This window comes from Porites lutea, chromosome 1 (genome assembly GCF_958299795.1).
Source record: "Porites lutea chromosome 1, jaPorLute2.1, whole genome shotgun sequence".
Classification (NCBI taxonomy): Eukaryota; Metazoa; Cnidaria; class Anthozoa; order Scleractinia; family Poritidae; genus Porites; species Porites lutea.
In genome coordinates, this window is record NC_133201.1 from 5,068,956 (window position 1) to 5,094,338 (window position 25,383).

At 39.9% G+C, this 25,383-nt stretch overlaps 3 protein-coding genes across 3 annotated transcripts; 1 reads left to right on the plus strand and 2 right to left on the minus strand.

Moving 5' to 3' along the window:
- Positions 1 to 3,443: 3,443 nt before the first annotated feature.
- Positions 3,444 to 4,412, plus strand: LOC140934440 (uncharacterized). The gene has a single exon (XM_073384067.1). The coding sequence runs from the start codon at positions 3,447 to 3,449 to the stop codon at positions 4,392 to 4,394; it is 948 nt and encodes a 315-aa protein (XP_073240168.1). The 5' UTR covers positions 3,444 to 3,446; the 3' UTR covers positions 4,395 to 4,412.
- Positions 4,413 to 10,004: 5,592 nt separating this feature from the next.
- On the minus strand, positions 10,005 to 13,692 carry LOC140934451 (uncharacterized). The gene is made up of 2 exons (XM_073384078.1): positions 13,614 to 13,692; positions 10,005 to 10,974 (listed from the first exon to the last, which is right to left on the minus strand). The coding sequence occupies exon 2, from the start codon at positions 10,959 to 10,961 to the stop codon at positions 10,041 to 10,043; it is 921 nt and encodes a 306-aa protein (XP_073240179.1). The 5' UTR covers positions 10,962 to 10,974; positions 13,614 to 13,692; the 3' UTR covers positions 10,005 to 10,040.
- Positions 13,693 to 15,670: 1,978 nt separating this feature from the next.
- LOC140934459 (uncharacterized) lies at positions 15,671 to 19,699 on the minus strand. Its single transcript, XM_073384082.1, has 2 exons — positions 19,401 to 19,699; positions 15,671 to 17,342 (listed from the first exon to the last, which is right to left on the minus strand). Exon 2 carries the CDS (start codon positions 17,327 to 17,329, stop codon positions 16,376 to 16,378), a length of 954 nt encoding a protein of 317 aa, XP_073240183.1. The 5' UTR covers positions 17,330 to 17,342; positions 19,401 to 19,699; the 3' UTR covers positions 15,671 to 16,375.
- Between the last annotated feature and the right edge of the window lie 5,684 nt (positions 19,700 to 25,383).

The window sequence follows — 25,383 nt, forward strand, 5'->3', positions numbered from 1 at the left end:
TGATCATCTTATTTTCTGAAAATCTCTAGCTGCCGGACCTTACGTACTATCTATCTTTTTAAGAGATTTGTGCAATTATTGCGTGATAATCAACAGATTGTCATCCGTTATTTGAATAGACTGTCCACAAGTGTACTGTGGTCGTGGGAAACGTAAACGTTTAAGCCGATTACGAAAACAAAAGCCTTGTTTTCCTTTTTTGTTGTCACCAATCAAAACGGATGGTTACATTTTGTCATATGTTTTTCTCTTGTCCCTGACAGTTCCCCTGAAAGAGCTACTTAAAAGTAAACTCATGGAAAATCGTTTCAAAACTGGAAATTTATGAAAATAGATGTATGCCATTGAAAGGAAGGATGACTTATTTTAGACCGTTTAAGAGTGGGTGCTGAACCGACAAGAGCGCGCCTACAAAAACATGTCCTAGTTTTCGGCGAAAGGAAAACAAAATAATTTGCAACAATGTTAATACATATCAGAAAACTACTTAATAGTTATTTTCTGCTTTTCTGTCCCTGAAAACTGAAATATATGTTTTTTCTTATTGATATATATAGAGATTGAAAAAGGGCTGAAAGATAACTTAATTTTTAAAGGATCGCATAAACTTTTAGGACACCGCCGTAACAAAGACATCACTGAATCAGTGATGCTGTAATTAAATTATAAGGTCTATTAGTTATTGGTTCTTAAAAAGGCAAGACAAGTTTTTTATAACTCATTCTGACTATTTCAGCCACAGAAATTTAGAAAAATACCTTTTAATAGATTATTTTTATATTATTCCAGAAAGTATTGTTAATGGTAATGTCAGACTGGCTCTTTTGCTTACACAATGACCCTTAATTAGAAGCCTTTTTCCTTTGTGATTTAAGAGAAGAGGCGTACATTTGCATAGCAGGTTAAAATCTATTCATTGAGTCACACGGTCACTATAAGTTACGGGGGCCAGTTTGAATTAAAAAGACCTCAGAACCTAAGACGCGGATTTGAGAACCTTCGAGACAGGCAAAACACGATATAAATCGGGGTAGGTAACTCTGGTCAGTTAGTTACTGTAGGTAGTAATGTTTCAATGTTGACTATTCACTGCACGGCAATTAAGCCCTTAGGCGAAATCTAACTGTACGACTGCTATGCGGAATCAACATTTCGAGTTAACTATCAATGTAACCGGCTTAAAGTTAACAGGCTTGCAAGCCGCCTCCTCCACTTTTCCTTACTTCAGAAGCTGATATGATTGAGCGGAGTTATCGTGCCGAAAACGGTTCAAAAGTTACTGTTTAAACGATCGGAGGTCACTGTGTAAATTTCGAAAGTTTTTTGACTTCATGATCGTCTACTTAAACTTTCTGAAAGCAGCAGGGAACCATTAAAAATCAAAATCGACCAAAGTGAAAGGCAAAAAAGGAATGCTCCTTATATCAGGAACTTCTAAACCATCAGTCGAGTTGCTATAGCAAATTTAGGTAGTTGAAAAAATGGATTGAGTGGAAAGCGGTTAAACCAAAAAATTATAATCGAACGAAGAAAGACTCCACGGCATGTAAATCAAATTGTTATCGGACTTTGATTAGGAAACAAAGAAACGAGATAATTTGCACTTGTTTACCACGACCGTTGAAGCAGAACTTCAGGGATAATTCGAAAAATATATTAAAAAGCAAACTATATTCGGGTTACACCTTACAAGGTACTAAATTTGCTTTAAGATTTTTCACACGTTGTTTATAACTGTCTGTTTACTTACCGCGGGTGATTAATGGATCAAACAAGGCGTTTTTACAGCACACTGACCAAATAGTCGAAAATAGTGATTAGATTATCATTTTACATTTTAACGCACCACCTCCCCCCAAAATGTTAAAATGTTAACCCTTTATACCTTACCCTGGGTGCCAGAGGTTTTTCTCGCGTGCGGCGGGAATTTTCGGTGTTGGCCGAAGGCGGACACATCTTCGGCCGTCGGCCGAAGCCACGAGCGGCGAAGCACTATAAAGACTTGACAGAAACCGGAAACCGCGCTACAAAAGTCTCTGGCATCCAGGGTATTTAAATCTTAACATCAAAATTCAAATTCTCATTTGTTACCCCTATGCGTTTTCAATAGAAGAAGTGGGGAGAATTTGTTGAAGTATCAATTAGATTCATCTTGTGTGATCATGTCCTTAATTCTCATGACCACCCTGTTTTAAAAAGCAGTGATATTACAAGGATAAATTTGACGCTTATCACTGTCAGGGCTTAAAGGGTTAAAAGCTAACTTAGTTCATGGCGTTTTTAGCATTTTACATCCGTCAGAAGAGTCAATTTACTAGGATTTTGCTTTTCGTTTTTTGGTATATTTTCTAACTTATGCGTCTAGAGAAAACGCCTTTCTTCCTTCAAATAAGTGCAAGTCTTCCAGAGATTATCGATTAATGCTGTTTGTTGAGTAGAAAAGTGTTTTTTTTTTAGTGTTTTCGGCATTTAGTCAAGTTGAGATGTTGCAAACGTTTGTCGGAACATAGCGAATTTCGCAGGAATAATCCAGGCGGATTTTGGAGAATCTTAGTAATACTGAGAAAACTTAGTAAAACTTAGTAACACTAACTCTAACCCTAACCCTAACCCTAACTTAGTAATACTGAGAAAACTAAAAACATTGTTTTTCGACCAAGTTTTTTCTTGCCAAAGCAGTCTCAAAATTAGCCAATAAGAAAACTTGATCAAACATTGCTCAAGCTTTCTTCTTTTTTCACAACAGCAAACAAAAACTTTATTCGCACTTATTAATCCTAAATACAGTTGCCCTGCAGATTCGCAAAAAAATCGCTATTCGAGGCAGGGAAAAGTAATCGTATTGAAAATAGTGAAAATGAGTCAACATAATAATACAGAAGCTGATCTCTAGCTACAGATATATTTTAAAGCTTAAGGTGAGATCATGGTATTGGTGGCGGACACGGGAAATAAACGAAATATGCAAATATTAAAACATTTTCATTTGCTAAACATTACAAAGTATTTGGGAGAACATCAATATACTAGCCTGTGTACAGACGTCCCCCTCCCTCAGAAGGAGGGAGGACGTCTGTACACACGCTTCAACATACTAGTCATCTGTTTTCTGAAGAATCTTCTTCAGGAACCGATATTTTCCCGTCCTGGTCACGTGCTCGTTCCGGCCCCTCTCCTTACTGTTTCTACTGATCTTCCCTCTCATTTATGGCTCTTGTGATTTATGGGCTTTTCACTCTAAAAATAATCGCTTTTTGGCCTCATTCGTCAACAATCGGGTCAAATGGCTGCAAGTTTGTATAGTACAAGCGAGGTTTTTAACAGCAAGTCCATTTTTATATAGACTGAAAATTAAAGGCAATGTGCCACTCTGAACTATACAAGAAAACTGCAAAAAATCTTTTCAAATGAAAGTATTTTTTTCTTATGATCATTCAGGGGTGAAGATGAGGACTGCCAAAGCTGTAGTTTGCGACTGGTTTACCTTCATGTTGTCCATTCCACAAACCCAGCCAATGAGCGCCGCACAAAAATTTACCAAGTGGTCTTCATTGCTCGCCTATTGCGTTGGAGGTTTCAGTTTGCTTGTGTGTCCACAGTTGTGGAAATTCCTTCTCCAGCTGGAATTCCAGGGTCGCACTGAGGGGTACCTTCGAGTGATTGGACTCGGGGTGTTTATTATCGGCTTCATAATTGTCATCGCAGCGCGTTCTAACTTTCAAGACAGTCACAACGTCACCATTTTAGGGTCCGTAATTTCAAGGCTTTTATACGTCAATGGGATCCTTATAATGCTCGTCCTAAGGAACATGTTACCGCTTTCATTTGCTCTGGTATTCACGGCCCTGGATACGCTGCTTCCTCTGATCACCCTCGTGATATGGTGCCGCGAGACTGAAGGAGCTTCGATGAGCCTTTTCTTCCGAGAAGTCTTCTCACCGATTTTGAAGTTCCGTGGTCTGACATTGGGAGGTCCCATTGCGGCCGTATTCTCTGTTGGAATTTTCCAGTTGTTTTTCTGGCTAATATTCGTCATTAGGCCAGACATCGCTCAAGAAAAGCTTCAATTAGATCAGTTCCAGGCGCATTCCTCCGGATACTTGGCAGCCGTGTTTTTTACATTGTCCGTCCATGGCTGGTATCACGTGACAAATGCTAGTTCTGCCAATCATCCATTTGTACCGGCAACCATATTTTATCGAGTTGCGTTAAGTGTACCAGTGCTCTTAATATTGCGTTTTGTTAACCTAATTGAACTCAATCTTTGCCTCACGTTGATAGGTTTTGATATCTGTTTATCAATTCTCATTTTAATATTGGTGACGTTCTCAAAAAGAAAAATTTCTAACGAGAGCGAGGAACGAACGCAACTTACTCACGAGGAAAAAGAATAAAGTTGTTACATATGTCATCCAACGGTCAACTCTAAGGTCCCGTTAGACTGCGAGCAGTCTCTCTTTTGCTGGAAAATCTGTAAGCGAAAGCATTTAAGCAGCGAAGTCGCGCGAGTTGCAAAGGCGCGAATACGAGTGCCCTCGCAACTCGCGCGACTTCGCTGCTCAAATACTCTCGCTTACAGATATTCCAGCAAAAGAGAGACTGCTCGCAGTCTTAAGTCCCGTTTACTTGGAGAAGGCTTGTCCCGGATTAAAGTGTCACTAGCCTAACCCACCTACCCGGGGCGAGCCAACTTTATTGGAGCAAGGATGACGCAGTGGTGAGAGTACTCACCTCCCACCAATGGGTTCGAGTCCTGGCGTCGACGCCATGTATGGTTTAAGTTTGATATTGGTTCTCTCCTTTGCTCTTTGTTCCGGGAGGTTTTCCTCCGAGTACCCCATTTTTTTCCCTCTCCTCCAAAACCCAACATTTCCAAATTCCATACTCGATCAGGAATCTTGTAGACAAAGGACCACTGAGTGGATGAGCTACCTCTAAATCGTTAATTTAAATTTTTCCACATTTCCTTCAAAAATTGGCGATTCGTTTAAAACGGTTTGGTCAGCTAGAATGGTAACCTACCTAGCCGTAGTCTGCTACACAGCCATTTTTAGTGTCGTCACGCAAAGCTATTTCGTAGGGAGGAGCGTTGCGTGACGACACTAAAATACTATCATAGCCGGGGCATCCTTTTCCGATGTTATAGTTATCCTCCTGGCCGGAAAACGTTTCTCCACACTGAAACTATTTGGCTAGCCCTTGGCTAGCCCAGCCGGGTCAACTCAGAGCATGCGCCAGCGCTGTTGTCAGCTCTCGGCTTGGAAAAAGGGGGTAAATTTTTTCCTCACACAAACGCTCGCTAAAGTTTTGACTCCGCTGGGAGAGCGACTTACTTTCTCGGGACAATTTTCCTCCATATAAGCATTATATTACTAGATCAACACAAAGATAAAGGAGACGTGAGGTTAGCAGGTGTATATGTCATTTCAAGTCGGGGAATTCTCCTTTAGTTATAAGTACCATTGCATTAAATAGTTTTAACAACAGAGGGTCCCCAATAGGGTTCTTCAGTCCCGTAATCCCGACCTAAAATTTCGTGCAATCCCGTAATCCCAAGGGTTATTTTTGGCTTCCCACCTCCCGCCCATGCTTTCAATCCCGAATCCCGAATCCCGAGCCTCAAATAAGAAAAATCCAGGATCCCGAAAAAACTATTGGGGACCCTCACAACATGGGCTCCTGTTAAACAAAGATTTCCTCTTGCGTCAATTTATTTTACTCAATATTTACTCAGTTATTTGCCATACAAAAAAAGTAAAATACAGCTTATAATGCAAAACAATAAAGACGATGCAGAGACAGAAATGAAAAGAAAGAAAGAAATTTAATTAATGACCTTGGAAATAAATCATTCTAAGTTTAAATGATTTTTTCTGTTAATTGTAGACAGTGTAGGCATTGACACGCCGTACCCTGATATTAACACTGTAGTTTAAGGACAGAACTGAGAATATGAAAAATTAATTAATGGTTTTAGGATGATTATTATCTAAAAGCAAACAATGCAAGCATGTACAGTGGCAGATCCAGGGGAGGGGCCGGGGGGCCTGGCCCCCCCCCCCCCTTATTTTTAGACCAAACTGAGGCCAAAAGGGCTGAAAAAAAATTTTTCGAGACTAGGCCCCACCTCTTCCACTGATGCATACAAGAACATCATGAACATAGAGAGGTGTATTAAGTTAAATTTACCTATTAAAGGAGCTTGGGCATGTCAAGCATTTGTATCTTTGGAGCTGCAGTTTATTTTAAATTAATTTTCTGTACATGTAAATATAAAAGCTTAATTTATGGGAAGATTATATTTTTTAGTGTAGTGGTTTCCACATACAGAAATAAACTGAGTTGTTGAGATTATTTTATGACTTTGTAGTCACTGTTGGGGGGGTTTTCAGGAACTGATGGTCGAATATGCTCTTTGAAGAGATATGATGTACAATTTATACTTAAAAGACAACAGCCTGTCAATCAAACAAAACTCAGTATACATAGCAAATTAGAATTTTACACAAAGAATTAGAATTCGGACTTATTTTTATATCCGATAATTTTGCCCTCATCAGGATCATTCCTGTTTGCAGGCTCAAAAAGAAAGGATAATTATTGCATATATGTTTTCAGTATTACTGTTTGTGATCTCCTAGCTTAATAAATTGTCCCTTCATTTTTATATACAAGTCAAACTATCATTGGCATTACAGGACCAAATCGAAACACATGACCGGCCCAAGACAAAAAGGATATTTTAGTCAACAAGACTTTCTCCGTCTCGGCCCTCCTTTTTTTTCCTAACTTTTTTTGCTCCCTCTCTTGCTCAATGTTCTCGTAACTCTCGTCACTTTTAAAACTGCGGTGCGACATGTTGGACAAAACAGGAAAAACTTTACATCTCTGTGTGTATTTTAACTTATACATCACTAGCCTGCAAGCAAGCTCTCCGGGGCGCTCTGGCGGCGGGGCAGGAGAAAGAAAGGAGAGATAGCAACTTCTCTGTATCGAAAAAGTCAATGCGAAATGCTGATTGGCAGAGATGACATTAATAATGACATCATTTCCCTCAGGACGTCGTTTTCCATGTTTCTTTACATTCGCGCTTGTTTCCGCTTCTCGCTGATAGGGAGAAATCTGACAGCTCAGTCGACAGGGAGCCAGAGGGGAATTGGAGATGGAATTCAAATTCCAGAGACGTATTTGCATTCTCTCCTTCCTTTTCCTGCCCCTCAGCCACAGAACCCTGGAGAGCTCATTCACAGGCTAATACATCACTGGAATGATTAATCATAGCCAGCATTGTATTCATTATTGTATAATGGGCAAGCGAGTGGGGTGGGGAGGGGGAGGAGTAGAAAACTGAAGCTATAAGAAAGAAACTTTTAAGGGGTTGTTCTCACAAAAGGAGTCGAACCTATGAAAGGGAATCCAGGACAGTCATGGATTCTGGATTCCACTCTGTGGATTCCGGATTCCAGGTACTGGATTCCAGTATTTATCAGTAGAACTTGAATTCTGGAATTTGAATTCCACTTCCAATTCCCCTGTGACTCCCTGTTGACTGAGCAGTCAGATTTCCACCAATCAACGCGAATCAGCATTTCACATCAACCTTCAATGCAGATAATGCATTCAAATTCCAGAGACGTAGTTGCAAGCTCTCCTTCCTTTTCTCTCCCCTCCCCCTGCCAGAGCGCCCCGCAGAGCTTGCCCGTGGGCTAAGTGAACTACTCCAAAACGTAAATTTGGCAATATTTTATTGGCTCTTTATTCTTACACCTGTTGACTATAGTGGTTAAGAAAGAGCATTTTCTAAAGTTCTTCTGCAGATGGTAACTAAAATATAGGACAAATCTTGGCTATTTAGGTTCATTGTAGGTTCTTATTTCCTAAAGAAGGAAACGACATTGTTTCTAATAGACTTTGGTGTTTAGCGTATTCCTTAAATGAATGAAAATGGGGGTAGGGTGTACCCCTACGGCCTTCCAATCCTGACTCTGATAGAGACAAAAACCGTTCATTTTGTTCCCCTTTCCCAAGGGTACACATTGTATATTTTACACGCTTTAGAAAAAAAAAACATGTTTCTGAAACTAATTATTAACTGTTAGTATGGCGAATTTTTCTCTTAAGGCTCTTACTGGTAAATAGTCATTCATTCACCCCCCCAAGAGGGGGTACTTGGGTTAATTTTTGCTGGGTGTGTGCCGCTGGCCTCCCCATTATAGTCTATTCTGTGACCAAATATAGAACCCACCTTGGTCACTTTTGGGAAAATATAATTTTCACGATCCCAACTTAGTAACTTCCTATTTATGCGTCTACCTTATAATTAAAGCCTTTTAAAGAAGTCATCCTGAAATGAATTGACATAATGGGTTAACCTAAATGAAGTAAAAATCTTTCCATTTTTTAAATCCCTACCTACCTGAATTCCCTGATCCCCCAAATCCCCAGAATGTGCCCTCCCATTCTAGCAACTCTAATGAAAATGCAACCCCATAATAGTCAATCCAGTCCTGAAAGTGCAACCACATCCAGCACCACATCCCCATTAGCCCATTACTAGGAAGTACAGTACCCTCCCCCCTCCCACTAGGTTCGTTCATTCAGTCATTCATTTTGCCATAAACCACATAAAACTACATTGACAATACACAAGAAATTTAGAATAAAGTAAAGACAATAGACACTATTATAAATAAATTATTTTACAAAATAATGTTTAAAGTGGTAATATTGACAAGAAAGCCCATATAGAAGCCAGGAGCTTTATGATCTATTTGCTTCATATGTCTATTGTCCCCATCTTTATGATCTATTTGCAGCAATATAGGTTCTTACTGGTGTGTTGCTAATGTACATGTTGTAGTTCCTTTTTTAACTCAGGTAATTTTTATTTTTTCTTTGTTTCAACTTCATTAGCATACATCAACATACCCAAAAACAAAAGAAAAACAAAAACTACCTGAGAAAAAAATTTAACTACAACCATGTACTTATTAAATTAATAAAATTGCTTTTCAGGGGCCACCAATTCGGATGCCATTAAAAATATTTCTCATTAGTATTTACCAAATCAGTGAAAAGCAATTTTCGCACTTTCTGGTTGGCACCGTAACTTGGAATAATATTCTTGACATGAGCCAAGATGGTTTCTCATTTTGAAACATTTTTTGGAAGACAAAATTTGAGTGATAAATGAAGCAGTCGCACAAACAAATAAAAACAAAGCGACGAACTTTGGCTTGTGGGTGTTTACTGGTAGGTAGAAAATTATTTTCATGCTGAATTTGCAAGAAAATTGTAAACATGCACTAAACAAAATCCCCGAAATGCTTGTACATTGTAAACAAAGTTCCTACTAAGGGATGTTTTTAATTTACCAAAAGTTACTTTTTTTACTTTTATCCAACTGATTTGGTGGATACTAAAACAACTATCCCCCTCAGGGTCAGCGGATGGTGGTGGGTATATACTGAGACGCAAAGCATAAAGGTATATATCCACCATTCACCTCTCCTCCCCTTTCATTGTTTTCATTTATATATCTCAAGAGCATATGCAGTGGGAGTACTTGTTTTGCCAAGGATCATGTTTACTGCATGTTTTGCTGAGTAGATTTACCATTTTCTTCGCTATACTTAATAAGCCATTTTAAAAAAATTACCATAATACTCGTCCTTCCAAAATTTTGTGTAAGCATTGCTTTCAATTTAAATTTCTCTCAAGGCAATTGACCACTCCAGAAAATACCATAACATACCATAATGCTCTTTGTCTGTCACCCCAAAATTTTGCAAAAGCATTGTTTTCAGTTTCTCTTGGGCCATTTTAACTCCCAAGAGAGACTGAAGACAATGCTTATGAAAAATTTTGGGGTGACAAACAAAGAGCATTATGGTGTGTTATGGTATTTTCTGGAGTGGTCAATAATATTGTAAGGTCCAAGAGGAATTGAAAACAGTGCTTAATGCAACATTTAGAAGGAACAACAAAGAGTATTATGCATTATTTTTTAAAATGGCCTATTGCTAATGAGCATTGTTCCTTCACTGGGTTCGTTGTTTACTCACAACTTCCTTCTTGGAAAAAACTGCAAATAAAGAAACAATGCCTGACAAACTGATGTCAAAACTCAAGAGCACAATAAAAAGATTGCACTCAATTTGATCAACTAAATACAAAATTATAAGCGCCGGTGTATTCAATACAATTCTGTAAAATATAGCACAGGAAACAAATGGGTGATTGACACAACTGGCATTTGTCACATGCTCCCAACCATGAATAAACAAGGTAAAAAACACGCATGCTAAGAACCCGCCTGAATGCCCTTGGAACTGATCAAGGTGGAAAATATTCTGGGCTACGTCTGGCCTGATGGTGAAAACAAGCCAGAAAAACATTGTGAAAATTCCAACGAAAAAGACTGCTGCTATTGAATATCCTGAAGTAACCCCACGCAACTTTAGTATTGGCAAGAAGACCTCCTGAAAGAAAAGCATCACAGATGCTTCATCTGTCTCGCGGACCCATATCACCAAGGTAATGAGCGCCAAAGATGAGTCGAGGACTATAAATGTCAGAGCAAATGAGAGTGGAACCATGTCTCTTACGACCATCATAAGCAGGACCCCATTCACGTACACAAGCCGTCCAAATATAGCCCCCAAAATGGTTCCATTTCTAGGGCTTTGGTCACTGGATCGTGCTGTGATAACGAGATGAAAGCCAATAATAAATACCCCCAGAAGAGTAAGTCGAATATAACTTTCAGTGCGGCCCTGGAAGTCAATACGGAAAATTATCTTCCAGAGCTGAACCCAGACGAGTAAGATGAAACCTCCAGCGCAGTAGAAGATTAGTGAAGACCACATCGTAAACTTTTGTATCATGGTCATAGGTTTAGCTCTTGGAATAGAGAGCATGAATTTGAACCAGTCACAAATCACTGACTTAAAAGTCTTCATTTTTGTCTTTAAGCTGAAATGTAAAGAAGGTTCCATTTAGACTTTCGTCTAGTTTTAAAAATTCCAAAGCAGGAAATCAACGAGGGCCTAAGTTTGAACATTGATGCTTAAAAATTAAAGATTATTTTTCATGCCTTATTGTTCTCATCATATTTTTTCTTCAATGTTCAAAGCTAAAGGAGTGGCACATTTACAACACACAGGCCGTGAGGGGCTGTGCTCTTCTTTCTCGTGTCTCATGCGACTGCCTCGCAATTCACTGATCACCTGATATGCGTGATACACACTATCATTGAAGAAAATTAAGAACTTCTTGCTATGCACCATAAGTAGTAGATAGTTATCTACTACTACTGCTCTCCTTATAGCCCTTATAATTCTTCTTATTAGGAGATTGTGTTAATATGAAGAAAAAATTAAATTACATTGTGTGATCTTTTGAAAGGCTTTTTCTCCTTTGCAAGATCTTCACTATTTTTAGAAATAGTTGTGCTTTTGTATTACGCAAGTTAAAAATAGATGACATAAATTCTTTGAGAATGGAGGCAAATAATAAAATGAAGAATTTCTCTGGGAATTGACAGTGGGCACCGAAATTATGTGAGGCATAAATTATTTTAAAGTTGCTATGGCAAAAATTTAGCTTCCAATCCAGGCCTCTTTCTTGCAAGAATGACACTCCTCCTTTGACAAATAGTACTAAATTTATTCAAAGCAGAAAGTGAAACAAAAATTTTTCCAAAACAAAATTTTGTTATGGAAACATCAAAATGTACCTCATGTTCCTTTCTTGAGGCACAAAATTGGTGCTAACTTTCAATTATGGTAACGCCTTCTCTCCAGAGATGTTTTTTTGTTTAGTATTGTAATAATTTAAGGGTATTTTCTTCTCTTCTTCTTCTGGACACCTCTCTTTTACAGACAGTTGGTTTGGTCCCAGTAATGCCAAAAATCATACATTCCCAACCTTTATAATACGGACACTGCTGTAAAGCAGACAGTTGGTTCTCTCCCTTTAGTGCCCGTATTAAAGAGGTTTGACCTTACACACATCATGTAGCAATTTTAATTGTTCTCACAGGCAAGTCAGTATTAATGCATTTTTGACAATTTGAATAAAATTAAAGCTGGAGCTTCGAGGAGCTGCATTCTTAAGTTTTTTGTATCATTTTATTCTTTATAAATTATATTTTAAAGAATGTGGACCGGAATTTTGTCATCATACACAACATATTCAATAATGTAACGAGTCTTCCCTTGACCAAGGCATTAAAAGAACCCTTTAACTTTGGAAACCAAGTACCATGGTTGGATAAAACCTAATGCAAGGCCTGCTAAATAACAACATCTTGTCTTGTTTAAGCTAGTTAAGAATGCAAGCTGTTTTCACAAGCAAAAATAAGGGATTTTATCTCCTTTACAACCAGAAATTCAGGCAGAGTTATACCACCTTGCGAGATAGTGTAACTTGTCCTGAAAAATACCACAGCCAACTGGGTCGCGCGTAGTGACAGACGCCTGCCAAATAATCTGGTAATATTATTTTCCACACAATCGTCTCATGGTTGAGCTAGAGAATTTCAACAAGGTAAACAATTCCAACAATCACTTGTTTTGATTTACAATCCCACTGACCTCATTGGATTTTCCGGTTCCCCAGCCAGGTCCTTATCTTTTTCAGAGAGCCGGTGTGCAAAACTATTCACCGCATTACAACATATCACAAGTAGTTCCACTCCCAGGGGTGGGAAGAGGGGGGGTTGGTACACCTGGGAATTCTTGGTGGAGGTGTGCCACCCAGTTCTCCAAATCCTGACCTTATTTCAGACCAAAAAATGTAATTTTCCACACCAGACCTCTAAAATCCATACCTGTTTTCAGACCTGGCCTTTGGGCAGAAATTATGTTATCATCACCTAGATTAGAGCGCACACAAAAAAATTCTTCAAATCCATTTCGAAATCGCATATTTCTCTTTCTTTCTTACTTGGAATTGAAACAATAAATACGTTCATACACTCCCGTAGTTACCTTGAAAACCATGCCTGATTCCAGACCAAAATGGTCAAAGTGTATACCTGTTTTCAGACCAAAACGGCGCAAAAACCCTACCCGATGGGGCGGCACATACCTATGCTAAAAAAGGGGGTGCCCCTCCCTGCCCCCCTCGCGGTTCCACAACCATTTATGCCTCATCCGTCTCCCTCTACAAGGAGCGAGACGTAAACCTCATTCACTGAATAAAACTCCTTCTCCTTCGCAAAATTACCGCGAGAATGATCACAAGAGAGGTATACAAGCGCCTCGTTCCCCGCCATCTTGATTAATATGGCGTGCTCCTCTGAGTTAGGCGGGCAAAAGTTCACAGTGAAAACAGTTGTCACGTTTACTTAGTAAAAGTCGCTTTGTAAACAAAGCCCTAGAAAGAATGTTCACCTAGTAAATCGGCCAAGTGAATTTAACAAACCACTGCAAGGAGTCGTTTAAAATGACAGGAAAGGATGCACAGTAAATCCGCTTTGTTGTAACCACTTTCAGTAGAGATATGGAACGCAACTAATAAGAAAGGATTATAACTACCAAAGGTTCACACTTCGGCGCAGAGATACATGTAACTAAATGGGGATGTTTAAAGTTCTCAGTATGACTTACCGTTTGATTGTCAATTAGTTTTTGTCTCACAGTGCGTCGCTGATGTAGCCTTGAAAACATGCAAAGTTGCAAAGTTCATATTCGGACGGCGCGAACTGGCCTGGGTACGAAGCTTGCTTTGGTTGACCGCGTGACGCGTGACGGCAAGCAAGTAGCGCAGGAGCCGATTACTTAAGTAATCGGCTCCCCCGGGGGGGGGGGGGGGGGGAGGTACTCCCATACATTACCTATACGGGTATGTGCCGCCCAAAGGGGTCGTGATTTTGAAGCTCCTGGTTTAGAACGGGGTATCCATTTTAGACGCGGTTTCTAGAACGGGGTATAATATTTCGAACGCACAAAAGCTCTCCACTTTTGTATGCAGCCATTTGAAAGCATTCAAGGACAGATTGCTTTTAAAAATACGGTTCAGTGCGTTAACAAGCAAACCGTTGTACTCTTGTTGCACCCTTGAACGGAGTATAAAAAATTGGCCCATTTCTAGAACGGGGTGTTAGTTTTAGGGCGAATTCTAGAACGGGGTATTAAAAAATTGGCCTATTTCTAGAACGGGGTATCAATTTTAGGGGAAATTTTTTCTAGAAAGGGGTGCCAATTTGGAGTCCCGGGCGGCAGATACCCACCTGAAAAATACCCAAGTGCCCCCCCCCCCCCCCGGGTCGGCTCCTGAGTAGCGAAATAAACGCATTTCTCACCACTTCCTCTTCTTTGGACTGGTTTTTGGCTTATTAGCATAAGAATGGCTAAAAATGAGTTTGGCAACAAAAAGAGCATACAGTCGACTCCCGCTAACTGAAACCTTCAAGGGAAATCGGAAAAAGTTTGAGTTATCGGTGGTCTGCTACACAGCCGTTTTTAGTGTCGTCACGCAACGCTCCTCCTCCACCACTGTGGGGAGGAATATAGGGAGCTCGAAGCAAATACCCGGAAGTAAGGGAAAAAACAGTTTTTACTGTACAGTGAACACTTTTATCACATTTAATTGTAGAAATGTTAAGTGAAAATTGAAAAGATACTTCTAGATTATAAATCAGAATGTAACGTAAAAAACAAAGCCTAAATAGAGCATGTCTTTTAAAGCTGCTTCACCGAGATTTGTGACAACAACATCAGCCTTCACTAGTAAACTATATACCTACAACACGTCAATGGGAAATTCAAAATCAATGTTTCAGAAGAAGGGGTGACGAATGGTCTTTGCGAGCATTCGCGAGCATGCCGAGCACTGTCATTTTTTTGCGAGCACGAGCAGAAATAAAAAATTTGCTTTGCGAACTTGCGAGCAACGCAAAAATTGGGGAGCACGAGCAAGCGAGCACTCGTTTAAATTTTGCGAGCAAATCGAGCAAAGGTAAAATTTAGCGAGCAGTTAAAAATTTTAATGGACCATTCATCACCCCTAGAAGACAGTACACTTTTTTCCCCGACTTTTTAAGCGTTCAAAACATGGTTCGAGTTATCGAGGGTAAAATTATATGGAAATGATCTAAGGGGAAACAAAAATTACTTCGAGTTAGCGGGAGGTTCGAATTATCGAGCGTTCGAGTTACCGAGGGTAAAATTATAGCCTGCGTAGCAGGCGCTTGGAAGAAGTAGGCACAAGAAAATACGGGCGCGCGAGAAGGAAACACGCGAGACACCCCATCGCGTGTCTCCCTCGCGCGCGCCCGCTTTTTCTTGTGCCCACTACTTCCAAGCGGTAGCAGGCTAGTAAAATTACGGTAAATATATAAAGGAAATCCAAAGGAAATCGATTTTGGTTCGAGGTAGCGCGAGGTTCGAGTTAGCGAAGGTTCTAGTTATCGAGAGTCAACTGTATTTTCCGACTAATCCAATCGGATTTTTCGTGCATGCGCACAAGCCATTTTGTTTTCGAATCTATTTCGATCTTTCTCTTTCGTTCACTTTCATTTTTACCTTTCTTCTTATAAGCAGTTTTGTTGCCCACTCTATTGTCTTTCTTTTTCATGGAATAGTGGCTGGCTAACTTTTTAGCAAAAGGAAAAAAAAAATGATCTTTTAAGAGTGGCAGGTAAACAGCAAAATTAGCAGTGGATTTTCCCCAAAATGTTACTTTTTTGTGAGAGTAACTCTGTCAAGGGTTAGTATGAACATCCAAAACGAGGTTTTTGCTGATGTTGGTTATAAAAAATGAGTGCTCTGCACTGATCATAGTGACACTAGATATTATGTATTGTAAGGCAGTAAAAGGGGTATTGTCTCCAAGTTTCATATGTTTCTGGACAACAATTTATAGCATTTCTGCATATTTCAAATGCATTGTTAAATAAAGGTCGTTTTCGAGAGAGTTTTTTAAAGTATTTGACTGAGAAACAAAACGAATACACTTACGGGGGGTGGTCGCAATGAGAGAGTCGACAGTAGTTAAAATAATTATTCCGTTTTCCTTTGCTATTTTTCTTTGTTATTGCCGCCATTTTAAGATCTCAAGAGTATATAAAACGAACGTGTATTACTTGCTTTGTCGAGGATGATTTTCGCTGCCATGTTTTGCTAGAACTCTTGGTTTGTAACCAAGCGACAAGGCGGCCATGTTGAATGACAATACAACAGAAACTTTTTGTTGAAAACTTTACATGAAAATAGATGTTAAGTTCCCAGAGGAGAGAAATGCTTTTGTTCTTGGCATCCTGAACATGGCCTTCGTGACGTCACGTTCAAACCAGCAAACGGGTAGTTCATCATCGCTCATTAGCTTTCATTAATTTAGTATTCTCGAACACAACACTCTTTGCTGTGTTTCAATTGCTGTCGAGCATTGTTCCTTGAGTGGGTTCGTTGTTTACAGCTGGCGACATGACCTCCCTCTTAGAGAAAACCGCAAATAAATAAACAACTATCGACAATCCAATGTCAAAACTCAAGAGCACAATAAAAAGATTGCGCTCAATTTGATCAACCAAATACAAAACTAAAAGCACCGGTGCACTTAACGCAATTCGGTAAAATATGGCACCTGACACAAATGGGTGATTGACACAACTGGTATTTGTCACGTGACACCAACCATGAAGGGACAAGGTAAAAAACACGCACGCTAAGAACCCGCCTGAATGCCCTTGGAAGTGATCAAGGTGGAAAATATTCTGGGCAGTGTCCGGCGTGATGGTGAAAACAAGCCAGAAGAACATTGTGGTAATTCCAATGAAAAAGACTGCTGCCATCGAATATCCTGAGGTAACTCCACGCAACTTTAAGATCGGCAAGAAGGCCTCTTGAAAGAAAAGGATCACAGATGCTCCCTCCGTCTCGCGGACCCATATCACCAAGGTAATAAGCGCCAATGATGAATCGAGGATAATAAATGTCAGAGCAAATGAGAGTGGAACCATGTCTCTTACGATCATCATAAGCAGGACCCCATTCACGTACACAAGCCGTCCAAATACGGTCCCCAAAATGGTTCCATTTCTAGGGCTCTGGTCGCTGGATCGTGCCATGATTACGATCTGAAAGCCGAGAATAAATACCCCCAGAAGAGCAAGACGAATATAACCTTCAGTGCGGCCCTGGAAGTCAATACGGAAAATTATCTTCCAAAGCTGAACCCAGGCGAGTAAGATGAAACCTCCAGCGCAGTAGAAGATTAGTGAAGACCACATCGTAAACTTTTGTGTCATGGTCATAGGTTTAGCTCTTGGAATGGACAGCATGAATTTGAACCAGTCGCAAATCACTGACTTTAAAGTCTTCATTTTGGTCTTGACACTGAAATGTAAAAAAAGGCTCCATTTAGATTCTCGTCTGGTTTTATAAGTTCCAAAGCAGGACTGCAAGAGGAGGGTCTAAGTTTGAACAGTGATGCTGATGATGATTATAATCGATTAAAGATGATTTTTTGAATGTCTTATCAGTGTACCCGTCATATAGTTTCTTCAAAGTTAATGGAGTGGCACGCGTACAACACGTCGGCCGAGAGCGGCTACACCTCAACACAAAGGAGTGTAAAAGGGATGAGAAAAAACGATAGGTTTGTTTTTGTCAGGTTCCGCTCCCGTTTCTCGCGTCTAGCTGACTGCCTCGCCATTCACCACTTACCTGATAAGCATGATACACACTGTCTTTGAAGAAAAATAACCCCTTGCTATACACCGTACTCCTTATAGACCTTATAATTCCTCTTATTAGGAGATCGCGTTACTATAAATTAAAAATTAAATTAAGATTTTTTGAAAGTCGTTTCAAAATAAAGGATCTTCTTTTCTTCTTTGCAAGATTTCACTCGTTTTAGAAATGTTTGTGCCTTTGAATTACGCAAGCTAAAAATTGATGAAGTAACTTGTGCTTTGAGAATGGAGGCAAATAATAAAAGGAAAAGGTGTTAAGATAGTGAACTTGGCACCGAAATTATGTGAGGCATATTGTAAAGTTGTCATGGCAACAATTCACCTTTAAGGCCTCTTTCTTGCAAGAATGACATTCCTCCTTTGGCAAATAGTAATATTTGGGTCAAAGCAGAAAGTAAAAAAAAAATTCCATAACAAAAATCTTGCCATGGAAACATTTCTTTTAGACCAGTTTCGATATATTAAAATTCATGCCTGGCTCCGAGGCTTAAGGGAATAAAACAAAAGAAATGTATTACAATAATTTATTATCATTCGAAGCAAATTTTTCTTTCGTTTCATTGGCCAAGAGCCCACCACGTGACCTGCAAATAACTGCCTACAAATAATGGTCTGCTTATGCGCAATGCCGTCCAACTGTTTTTGGCTTAAGTGTTTGGCTGCAAATAATATTCTGCACATGCGTAAAGGAAACTGTGCTTCTCTCCTTCTTGCGATGGCTTTTGCGTGAAAATGGCAGATCGCTTCGCTTCCCGAGTATATTCATTAAAAATACAAATTCGGTGATCGAATGATAAAACAATTATTGAACTCGGTTATCGCAAAATATCGTGATTTGTCAGTGTCTCGCAGATCAATTATTTGCATCTGCTTGCCACAGACAAATCACGATATTTCGCTCAACCTCGTCCAATAATTGTTTTTACTTATTGAGCCTCAAGATAATTTCTTTTGTTTTATTCCCCCAAGCCTCGAATCCAAGCAGGAAATTAAGCATATCGAAATTTGTAACGCCTTCTTTACGGGGATATTTTTTTTTGTTTATTACTGTAACTTAAAACTGTTTCCTTGTCCTCTACTTTAACAGCTTATTTCCAAAAAATCTCAACAAGGTCGATGCTTTGAGTATTTTATCCTAATTACCATAAAGGTTTCCAAAACTTGATTTTCATTTAATTGCCGATCGTAAGCGAGCTGTCGTTTATAAACGACTCATCATGATCAAAGGAGGTAATCATCAGGTCAAGACCGTTAGCTTTAATTCACAAGCTGACGAGCAGATGGATTTGGTAGCTGCGTGTTGTTTATACAACCTTTTAAACTCTGTTTAGTTAAATTTCGAAGTGCTCGTGCTCATACATGCACGACAGTAAGTCACGGCAACGTTTCAAGGGAGTTGCTAGTCAATCTTACACTTATTTTAAAGAAAATCTAAACTAGTCTCGGTCGCACTGAAAGTTCCCTTTCTCTCGGCTTCCCAGTAAAGGCGTAGTTTAACTTTACCGAAGCCCAATTGCTCTAAAATGTCGTTCCAAAAGGGAAAGGATTCACAGCTAATCCTCTTCCGTAACCACTTTGAGTGAAAAAATAGAACTATGATATACAAACCTGCCAAAGGTTCACTCTGCTGCGACAGATTTCACCGCGGAGATACAGGTAACTTAATGGGGATGTTTCTACAGTTTTTAGTATGACTTACCGTTTGATTGTCAATCGGTTTTTGTCTCACAGAGCGGGGCTGTTGTGGTGTTTAGTTAACTGTTGATACAGTCGTCCTTTAAAAACATTCGGTTTTGACCTCGCGGTGCACTTGAAATGGTCACGTGGGTATGTGTTGTTGAACTGTGCAGATTGGCTATAAATTACTGTGAGCTGTGGATTATTCCTGATGATCACAAAGCGGTTAAAAGGTAGCACATTTCATAGCAAAGACTGTGTTTACCTTAATGAAAGTGTATGAATAGTAAACTCGTTAAGCTCGAAATTGTGTCTCGCCTGACCGCACCTCGTTGCCTACAACGATATAGAGAGACCAAGGCACAACTGAAGCGCGCACATACCGGAGAAATAACACAAATAGCGGATTATTTTTGCAACACCTATTTCCATTTTAATTGCATTCTTAATCATTTCTTCATTTGTGGATAAACCCTGATTAGATATTGGCCATTAAATGAATTAAAAATTCATTTGATTTAGTTCAACGCTTCGTCTCATTTTGGTCAAAATTTTGACAGGTCAGATTCATGCGTGAAAACTATATTTATATACTGGAATCCCTACAAGAGAGTTACTCCTTAAAAAGCAACGCAGTGGTGTATACTATTCAAACATCTTCTTTTCCTTACTTACTTTCCACTTATATTAAAAGAGAGTCGCATAAAAAATGAGTGAACACACAGTTGCCGTTAAGAATTGTGGTCTTATTACAAGCAGGCTTGTTTTGCTAACTGTTATTCAAATTGGTTGCCAGGTTGTTTTTAAAATCAAATTCTCTCTTAATACGAGCGACAAAAAAATTATCAGTACATAAAAAAATAACCAGTTAGAAAAACCTTTCAGTTTCATGCAATTCTAATAACCCGGGCTGGTTATGCTTAAAACAAAGCAACCAAGTCTTGGAGTACTCATTAATTCACATCTCCGTTTCTCTGTTGAAGCATTCACAGACCTATTTCCAGTTCCATAGCTATTTTTCTTTACATACTTGTTCACTAGCGTTTTATTCTTCAAATACTGGTAATTTTGTACACATCACTCAATTAGTTTTTGACTTAAAAGAATTTCATATTTGTTCAGTGAAAATTCATCGCTGATTTCGGGTGTCGCATGCCCTGACTCTCCTTCTCTGCGATGAATATTCTGCGGGAAAAAACATGTTTACCTTTTATATATCCATCAATGAAAATGTGTTGCTTCGCATTTGGGAGTTTCTCTTTCAAAATTTGTGGGCTTCCGCATAGTGAAATGTAACAATGGTAAGAAATCACTTCGCCCTGTTTGTTTTTTATTTCGTCATTACACGCTCCAATTATTGAATCAAGAGGCAACAGTTCGTTTGTTTTGAACACTGGTTTCTTTTAACGAGAGCAAAACGAACAGAGCAGACAATCATTACATAGCTGGGAATGATTTCCAGGATTATTCACCCTCTTACTCCCAGAAGAGATTGGTATGTAACTTCTCCTCAGAATATCCAATACATTGTTCTACAGATGGGGATAATACGCAAATTTATCAATCAGAGGATTCTATATTGATTTCGCCCAAAGTTCTCTTAGCTAACATTCAATAAAATGTATAGCAGTCAGGAAGGAGAAATAATAATCAAATCCTGGAAGTTAAAGGATTAAAATGCACTGATGGTGAAGCAATGAGAAAGGCGTTGAGAAGTACGTCAATGACCGGATTTTTATTCCAGTTTGAGTTTGCATTCGAGCTCGAGTTTCTTAAGTTCAAGTTCGAATTCCAGTCTGAGTTCGAGTTTAGGCTCAAACTAAACCGAGTTTGAGTTCGATGTCGAATTTGGATTTAAGTTTGCTAGTTTCAGTTCAAGTTCGAGTTCCTCCAAGGTCGAGTTTCACAGAATTTTGAGTTTGAGTTCGCGCTCAAGAGAACTTGCTCGCAGGCTACGTATGAACGTAACACCGGAACGCATAAATTTTCAAGCGGGCGAAAGTTCGTCCAGTACCGTGTGAACATAGCAAAAGGGTCCGTTTACACGACGGTAGCAAAATGAAACGTCTCGAATAACAAGACCTATGGCGCAGATAAAAAGTTTCGTGTAAACGGTCTTTTTAAGGCCCGTTTACACGTCAAAAGGGAAAGAACGACTCAGCCGGTTATGACCAAGTACCGGTGACAGACGAAACCTGATTGCTGACAAATTCAATAATTCACCGTAATGAACCCCAGAAAAACGGCACAAGATTTTAGTGTTTTTCTTGCTGAATGTTGTAGTTGTTCTTTTCCAGACCGGAACTGCCCATGAAGCCCCCGGCAAGCGTTTGCATGTGGTAAAAGCAAAAAAAAAAATGCAGTTGTAAGCTATTTCCGAGTTGTAAAACATCTCTCTTTCTAAACGAGTCTGAAAAAACTCCTTCTTGTGAAAATGCACGTAACCTCCTGTAACCCTTTGTAACCCCTTGCAACCCCCTGTAAACCGCTGTAACCCCTTCTAGCCCCCCAGTAATCCCTTATAAAACCCTTGTAAACAAATGTAATCCCTCGTTACCCCCCGTCATCCCTTGTAACCCGCCGTACTCCCTTCTAATCCCCTGTAAACCAATGTAATCCCTTGTAATCCCCTGAAACCTCTTGTAACCCCGTGTAATCCCTTGAAACCCCCTGTAAACAACTAATCCCTCGTAACCCCTGTCACCCCTTGTAACCCCCTCTAACCCCTTGTAATCCGCTGAAAATCACTGTAATCCCTTGTAACCCCCTTGTAATCCCTTGTAACCTCTTATAACCCCCTGTAACCCCTTGTCATCCCCTGTAATCCCTTGTAAGCCCCTGTAACCATTTGTAACCCCCTGTAATCCCTTGAAACCCCCTGTAACCTCTTCTAACCTCCTTTAACCTCTTGTAACCCCCTGTAATCCCTTGTCATCCTATGTAATCCCTTTTAACCTCCTGAAACCATTTCTAACCCCCCGTAATCCCTTGTAATCCCCAGTAACCTCCTTTAACCTCTTTTAACCCCCTGTAACCCCTTGTCATCCCCTGTAATCCCTTGTAACCCCCAGTAACCCTTGTAACCCAATGTAACCCCTTGAAATCTCTTGTAACAACTTGTAAACCCCTGCAACCTCTTCTAACCTCGTGTAACCCCTTGTAACCCCCTGTAAACAACTGTAATCCCTCGTAACCCCTGTCATCCCTTGTAACCCCCTGTAACCTCTTAAAACCCGCAGTAATCCCTTGTAACCCCCTGTAATCCCTTGCAACCCCTTGTAACCCCCTGTAAACACTTGTCATCCCCTGTAACCACCTGTAACCCTTTGTAACCCCCTGTAATCCCTTGCAACCCCCTGTAATCCCTTCTTATCCCCTGTAACCTCCTGTAACCACCTGTAACCCCTTGTCATCTCCTGTAATTCCTTGTAACCCCCTGTAACCCCTTATAACCCGCAGTAATCCCTTGTAACCCCCTGTAATCACATGTAGTCCGCTGTAAATCACTGTAATCCCTTGTAACCTCTTCTAACTCCCTGTAACCCCTTGTCATCCCCTGTAACCCTTTGAAACCCCCTGTAACCCCTTGAAACCCCCTGTAATCCCTTCTAACCTCCTGGACCGAGTTGTTCGAAGCTGGGTTCAGTTAACCCAGGGTTAGTGCGAGATTTGAATTCAGATTTGAAAGCTTTAAAACCATTTCAGTTTTAATTCCTTCTGTCTACAAAATTTTTGATGATTGGAAGCTCTAAAAATGACAGAGAAAATTATCCGAGAAAATGCTTTTGAACACAAGAAAAAGAAACAAGGGTTAAATTCAACCCTGGGTTAAGCGCTAATCGGCCTTCGAACAACTGGGCCCTGTAATCTCTTGTAACCCCCTGTAACCCCTTGTCATCCCCTGTAACCCCTTGTAACCCCCTGTAACCCCTTGTAACCATCTGTAACACCTTGTCGACCCCTGTAACCATTTGTAACCCCTGTAGTCCGCTGTAAATCACTGTAATCCCTTGTAACCTCTTCTAACTCCCTAAGCCCTTCTAACCCCTATAATCCCTTGTAACCACTTGTCACCACCTGTAACCCGTTGTCACCCCCTGTTATCCCTTGTAACCCTTTGTAACCCCCCGTATCCCCTTGTAAGCCTTTGTAAGCTCTTGTAACCCCGTAATCCCTTGTAACCTCTTGTAACCCCTGTAACCCCTTGTAACCTCTTGTAACCCCTTGTAACCCTCTGTTACCCCTTGTCACCCCCTTAACCCCTTGTAACCCTTTGTAATCCCTTGTAACCCCCTGTAATCCCTTGTAACCTCTTGTAACCGCCTGTAACCCCTTGTCATCCCCTGTAACCCTTTGTAACCCCCTGTAATTCCTTGTAACCCCCTGTAACGCCCTGTAACCCTTTGTAACCCCTTGTAACCCTCTGTTATCCCTTGTAACCTCGGCACCCCCTGTAACCTCTTGTAACCCTCTGTAACCCCTTGTAACCCCATGTTATTCCTTGTAACCTCTTGAACCCCCCTGTATCGCCTTGTCACCACCTGTAACCCCTTGTAACCTCTTGTAACCCTCTGTAACCCGTTGTAACCCCCTGTAACCCCTTGTAAGGTAAGGTAAGGTAACTTTATTTAAACACCGTATTTCCTTCAGGTACATTTACATTAAAACATAGAAAAAGTAACTTCCTAACTAATCTAAAATCTAAGATAACAACTAAAATAATAAAGATGAAAAGAAAACACCTGGTTTTCAAGGAGGCCGTGTTTAAAAACAGAATGTAGCTAAGTTATTTGTCAATCGAAATTTATGACTCTAAAGTTTCCGTTAAACATACTAGGGGATGTCAATTGCCGCACCTCCAGAGTCAAGCTGTTCCATAACACACTTCCGCTGTTAGAAAGACTTCTTTTGTAAAATTCAGTACGTGGTTGTGGAAAAGCGAGCTTGTATTCATTCTCTCTAAGGTTATAACTAGTTTAATCGCAGCAACGAACAAAACGCAAAGTCAGATACTCTGGAGCTGTGTTATTTACAATGCTATGCATCATTGTTGCTTTACTAACTGCGCGCTGATGGACAAATTTCGACCACTTTAAATTTTGAAATAATTCACTAGTACTGCAGTCATAATTAGAGAAAATCAGAACGCGAGCGGCGCGATTTTTCAATTTCTGCAATTTAGAAGATAGGTTCTTAGAACAGTTTCCCCATACAACATTACAGTAATCAAAGTGTGGCTGTACCAGTGAACTGTATACGTTAAGTAGAATCTCAAAAGGGAGAAAATACCTAATACGCTTAATCGCACTTATGCCAGAAGTAATCTTCTTAGAGATTTGTTAATATGACACTCCCAAGAAAGATTTTTGAAGTCGAAACGTGTTTAATAGGAAACTGGTTAATTTCAATTATGGGATTCCTTTCTAGCGTTGACAGTCTTTGCCTAGACCCAATTAATAAAAATTCTGTCTTAGTCTTGTTTAGTGTAAGTTTGTTCGCCTCAAGCCATATACGAATTCTATCTAAATCTATGTTAACGCGACGCTCTATTTCTTCGACATCATTGCTCGCATAGGTGATACTAGTGTCGTCGGCATACATTCTAGGTTGCGAATGCATGAGGCAATTCGGAAGGTCATTTATATATAGTAAAAACAAAAAGAGGCTCCAAAATCGTTCCCTGCGGGACACCACAGGGAAGGTACGATTCAGATGACTTGTTGCAGTTAACGAGACACGTTTGCATACGATTTCTCAAATAAGAACAGACCAATCATTAGCACGATCACGGATACCATACGCGTGAAGTTTTGAAAGAAAAATAGCATGGTTTACCGTGTCGAAAGCCATTTTAAGGTCTAAGAAGACAACTGCATTGACAAAGCCGCGCTCTTAAACAATTGTTTTTATAGTCTTTAAAGGCTTCTTTTTTATCTAGAACGTCAGCAAACACTTTTTCTCGATCTATTTTTGATAAACACAAAAGATAAAAAAACTTCAACTTT